The sequence below is a fragment of the Argiope bruennichi genome, chromosome 9 (assembly GCF_947563725.1).
Source record: "Argiope bruennichi chromosome 9, qqArgBrue1.1, whole genome shotgun sequence".
Taxonomy (NCBI): Eukaryota; Metazoa; Arthropoda; class Arachnida; order Araneae; family Araneidae; genus Argiope; species Argiope bruennichi.
In genome coordinates, this window is record NC_079159.1 from 33,804,466 (window position 1) to 33,810,465 (window position 6,000).

At 31.9% G+C, this 6,000-nt stretch overlaps 1 protein-coding gene across 1 annotated transcript in view; it reads left to right on the plus strand.

Annotated features, from left to right (window-relative positions):
* The window catches only part of LOC129985293 (chaoptin-like), a 63,858-nt gene extending 58,078 nt beyond the window's left edge, over nt 1-5,780 (plus strand). The window contains exons 5-6 of the mRNA XM_056095270.1: nt 972-1,387; nt 5,402-5,780. Of these exons, the coding sequence (XP_055951245.1) occupies nt 972-1,387; nt 5,402-5,742 (757 nt within the window). The 3' untranslated portion in view covers nt 5,743-5,780. The remainder of the gene's footprint in view (nt 1-971; nt 1,388-5,401) is intronic.
* The last annotated feature ends 220 nt before the right edge of the window (nt 5,781-6,000 follow it).

Sequence of the window (6,000 nt, forward strand, 5' to 3'; positions counted from 1 at the left end):
AAGAATAATATTAGACAGTAGCATCGGATACTCTTAACGATGACAAGATCCACACTATAAAAAAAAATATACTAATATTCATAAATACCAAGACCTCTTCAAAATCACTCAATAACTATGTTCACAATGTGAGTAAAAATCAGTTTAAATCCCTCCCTCATAACTGCAATACCCCAAAGAGTCAACTAATCCTCGTCTCACAAGGGAAAACAGAAAATTAAAATCATAGAACCCAGATAGTAAACACAGATTTCTGAATAGTAGTCCTCATTAGGCCCATGAAACTGCCCCAGAGAACAATCGACATTTACAAAGATATTCTACATATATGTATACATTTTTGCAAGACAGTATTTTTATTATTATGCAGTCAAAATAGATTTTTTTATTATATGTCTCATGGTTTCTTCTTTGAAACGTGTCAGATTTTAATTCTATATAAAAATGTTGGAACACAATTGTTAAAACCACATCTGTTTTTATCTACAATTTAAAATTAAAATTTTGATTAATATATCATTAGCTAATAATGAATTTCTGAATTTATTTAATAAAGTTTTTTTCCTCCAAATGTCCATGATTTCATTCTGGATCATATGAAAAAGTCAGTGAAAAAGCGATTACAAATATCGCGTTTACAAACTTAAAATATGTAAGTTTAAATAAAAGGGTTTAAAAATGATTTCTACGTTTGACTTTTAATTTGTTGTCATATGCTTCTAAGAGTATAAGACATTAGAAACGTTACAGTTACATATTCAAATGTTTAGACGTTTGAGATTGTAACGGTAGAAAATTCTAAAGGACAACAATTAAATCCATATTCAACATAAAATATCGAAGACAATTCATGACACGAATAAAGAAAAAAAATTATACGTTCTAAAAGCAGATGAAAGTCTCTACACTTTTTTTTTCCACATTGCATTTTGTATCGACTATTGCAAATAAAACAATTTTTACCATTGCAGATTTCTGACAACTATCAAAACGGATTCCTACGCTTCTGTAAGATCCTTCCGTCTTCAAGACCTACTGTCCCAAGCTCCAGCTTTACGAAAGGTCACCATAAACGTAGAAGAATCCACTCTGTCGCACCAAGTACAGCGAGCTTTCGGAACCAAACTTCGAGAACTTGTTATTACAGGAACAAATTTGCAGAAGATACTTCCAGATGCTTTCTCGGGATTGTCCACTCATGAACTTACCATAAGGATATGCAATACAATGGTGAACAGATTTCCTGATGGCCTGTTACGATATTTGCCTGATGTGAGATATTTGACCTTGGATTTAAGGAATAATCAGCTCACGAGCATGGGACCCGGAGTTTTGGCGGCAGTCACCAGGGATGGTCCGGATGCTTATCAGACGCAACATATCACAGGTATGTTTCTTATGCATTGATTCGACATGATGACAAACCAATTGAGATGCCTGCAAGTAAAAGATGCCGAAACTTGTGTTATAATTAATTTAGTCTCATAATTTACTTTGTTATGGTTTCTGAATATCTCTTGCGCAAGAGATTTAATGAACAATATCTTTTTTTTTCTTGTTCTTTCTGAAACTTAATGATATTTAAATCAATCTTCATATAAGTTGCCTTTATATTGCTGGATTTGAGATTTTGAAACAGAAGAGTTTCAGTGTTTCTCACTTCCACAGTTAACAATTGTTTGCTAAAAATGCTCATAGGATATTCAAAACATTTACTTTTAATTTTAACCCGTAAATGGAGATATGAATTTCCTCACGTGGTCAGAAACATGGAGTCAAAAAGACGCCATTGTTATTTTTCCTTTTTTTCTTTGTAAACAGCACTATAATTTATTTTGGAAACACAATACTTTTTGAAAATGATGTAATTACCAAAAATATTTAAAATATTAATATTAAAAATGTTAAATGTTATAATATTAAATGTTGAAAAGATGTTATAAGAAAACCTAAGCATTCTTTTAAGGAGTATTTACTTCGTTTAGATGCTATTACGGAATGACACTAATGTTAATAATTGTTAGAATTTAACAAATAAAGAATACAATATATTAAAATATTATTTTAAAATATTTCCTTATTCATTTTCCTTTTTCTAATTTAAAAGCAGCAATGAAAAATAATAGACCCATAAAGGCGCGTAATTCCACGATATCCAAATCACACAAATCTACTTCTCTTGATATCAATATTTTTGCCTAACTGCAGTAAATTTAAGATTTGTATATTTTACAATAATAAGCATCATATCGCTCGGGGAAATGTAGATCCTGACTTCCCTTTCAGTCAGATATAGCCATTGAAAATTTGAAGAATTCTCGGCAGCTTCAAAATAATATTGTTCTGAAGCGTCCGGGAATGTGAACCCACTTATGGCTTCTTGGACCACTTGACTCTATTTTTTTCTTATCCATGCAAATAATTTTCCATGCCAATTATGTCGTCCTCTTCTTCTGATTTTTTTAAACATTCTTTTTAATTTTTTTCTTTATGATAGCTTATAATCTTTTCCTCATCTTTAATATCAAAAACATCTTCTGACATTTCGCATTCTTCAACGGTTTTATCTGGATCACATGGCCGATATTTTTTCCTGGAAGGTCCTGGTTGAGTATAATTCATTTATTTTTAAACAACAATATGTTATTTTAGACAAAGGAACTGAATTGCAATGTGAAATACGAAATTAACTGGTGCGTTATAATTCTTTTCAATCACAGTTTCAGAGACGTGGAATCAATGACTGCATAAACGCCAACAAAAACTTTGCAAAACACGCACGTGTTAATACTTAGAATTTTGTCGACATATTACTAAAAAAACAACTGGAAAGTACTTAGAAGATAATTGTATTTAAGGACAAACAAACGACGTGATAATCAGAGTTACTGAACAACGCGGAGTCATATTGACTCCCGTTTCCATTTACAGGTTAATGTAATGTTTTGATAAAATATTGACATATATTTGATAAAATTCATATGATTTTGTAGAAAACTTAGTATTCTATAATATTAAAACTCTATAGAAGATTTGCGTTTTAAAAAAAATATTCTTCATATCTCAGAAAACCGACGTCCTATTTTTTAGAAAATAAATACAGGACAGCTGAAGATTGCATATTGTAATCAGCCAAAATCCTTTCCAGCCAACATTTATTAGCTCAAACGGGGGGGGGGGGTGCAAATCATTTCTTTCCTTATCAATTTCTAATAAGTTTTCTAAATGCCTTTGTTATTGAATATTTCCTGAAAAATGAAAATCCATGCATTTTTACTGCATGGTCATAATTCATGAATAGTTCGTACAACCTTTCTGGAAAAATTAAAAAAAAAATGGGTAAATCTGAAATAGTCGAAATTTATAAATTTATAAATTTGTTACATCCTTATGTTTTTTAGATTTTAAGTCTAGTTTTTGTTTTGCTTTTAAAATAGAAACTTAAAATCTGTGTACTATAATTTATTTTTACAGATAATGAAAGCGCAAAACATTTAAAATCATATTTTGAGGAAAAGAATTGGAATAATCTACTTTTAATACTTTACTGTGCATATTTCATTCAGGAATTTGCTTCTTCTATTCTGGGATGCTAAACACATTGAAAGACATCTAAATTACTCATTTCTAACTAGAACTTAAGTATTATTGAAACGTTTCAGTTTATTAACTGTGACCCGTATTCCTAAAATTGTGACGAAGCTCAAGTTTTTCAAATTCACAAGCGAAATGGTTCACAGAAAAACAATTTTTTATAATCGCTCTTTCTTTATTTTTCTACAAAGTTAAGCATTCGTTACATCGTTTTTTGCATAACTTGTTAGTGTGCTATCTAGCTATTACTTAGATAGTACATATTGTCTACATTTCATTGTTTGTATTTGATTTTAAGCTTCCCCTCTGTAATTAATATATTTTGTCTACTTTATACATTAGAATCTTCCCCCTATATTTCGTTTCATTTTTATATTTTTGAGTAATGAAAATTTTATGTTGATTCTTCATATTCCACATTGTATAAATCCATTTATTTAAAGTGTATGCATTGGATCAATTTTGTTATTTGAGTTGTTCATTCATTGCGTTTTGTGTCATCTGCCTATTGTAAAGATTCAGCTCCTATGCTCTGAGACACTTGTTAACCATTGTAACATTTCCTGGTTCTCATACTTGATAATTGGCATTTCCGGCCAGCTGTGTCAAAAACTGTGTAACACCCTCAAATTGTTTAGTGCCTCCAGACTGCCAGATGGAGGATCTTCTCTCCTAGTAGGGTCATCTGGTCATTTGTTGTGTTCGAATAAAGAACCACACGTGCGTTTTTCGTCGTTCCAAGGAAATAAATCGTATCTTCAAAGGGGAAGAGTGTCGAACCCTTCGAATGTAAATCTTTATTTTTTTTTTCATTGTGAAGGGTCAGCATCCGTTAATGAGCATCGAGGATGGATCATTAACGGACATTCCCACGATAAACTGTAGGCCATTGAGGATTTTTCTGAACAGCTATTGGGTGACAGGGAGCTAAAGTGCACCAATGTGAAAATGAGAGACAGAGATTTGACAGAAAATGAAATTTTTTTGGAAGTTTTTTGGAAGCGAAAGGAGAGGAGAGAAAGATTCATTTTGAGGAGAAATCAGAGAAGCTTCGTGTGATTCGGGCTTCTGAGTTAAAATCCCCCCGATGAAGATCGGTGAATTCCTAGAGCTACTCCTGTAGTAGCCGGATGCGCTAACAGCCTATTAGCTTTTCTTGTGAGGTTGTTTCTCTGAATTAATCGAGGAACCATTCATGTTTAACTTTCAACTGTGTTGTAAATATTATCATTCATATTAACCTATATGAGAACGAGTTGTTCCTTTGTACATATAAGACTGTAAATAAAGAAACTGTCTTTAACGCTACCCTCTTATTTGATCGGTCAGGAGCAAGTCAGTACACCATATATTTATTGTCTCTTAACTTTTTTCCGTCTTTATTCGAGTATTTATTGGTATCTTTATGACATATATTCGATATAATGCGAATACAAATGGTGGCTGTTCTTCTATGTCCGATTATCACCGCCCAATATCAATTTATTCTTCATTTATTTAATAGTACCAATACAAAAACATAAATATATTACCCATTAACATATTTATCCGAGACATTTAAGGTGAATTTCCCCCATTAAAGTTCAAAAGTTGTGAAAGTAAACAAATGACTAGAGATATAGATGTTAACAATTTTTTACTGTCATTATTTACGTTCTGAGGTAATTAAGAGTAAATGTGCTGCCATCTATATGCTATGAATAAATCTTAAAAACATGTGTGCTGCCATCTATCTGGAAGAAGGACAAAATGCTTGTATAAAATTTTGTTAACAGTGTATGAATAAAATACTTTCTGAATTTTTTAGGTGGTGTTTTACTTGAAGACAACCCATGGAACTGTAGTTGTGAACTCTTATGGTTAGGACGATGGCTTAGAAGATGGCTTCGAGAAACTTTCCACGTTCATATGCTTAGCGTAGAAGCAGCTCTCTACGTAAATTCCATTTCCCGAAAGGCAAGATGTACCATTCCTGGTACAAATAGTAGTCTCCCTATTGTGGACCTCAAATGGTCAGATGTCGATTGTGAAGTTGCTGTAAGCAAAGCAACAAGTGCTTATCGACCGATAACAAACATTCTAAACCAGTTGTTAAGCGTGTGTTGGTGTTTTGTTTATTTTGCTCAAAATTTCATCATACCAAACTGAATACTGTATGCCATAACTCTGTCAGAGCATCGTTGGAATGTGATTTTTTTATGTAAGTATATTTCGTAGAACAATGTTTGAAATTTTTGAAATAGTGAGTTTGCCTTCGAAATTATTTCACAGCATTTACACTTGCCTCATATAATATAATTGTAAATATTATAACTTGAAGTATACTGGGTTATTCAAAATACGTGTTGAAACACAACTAAACTAGCACAAATATACATACAACGTATGCTTGGAATTCTGTAACTG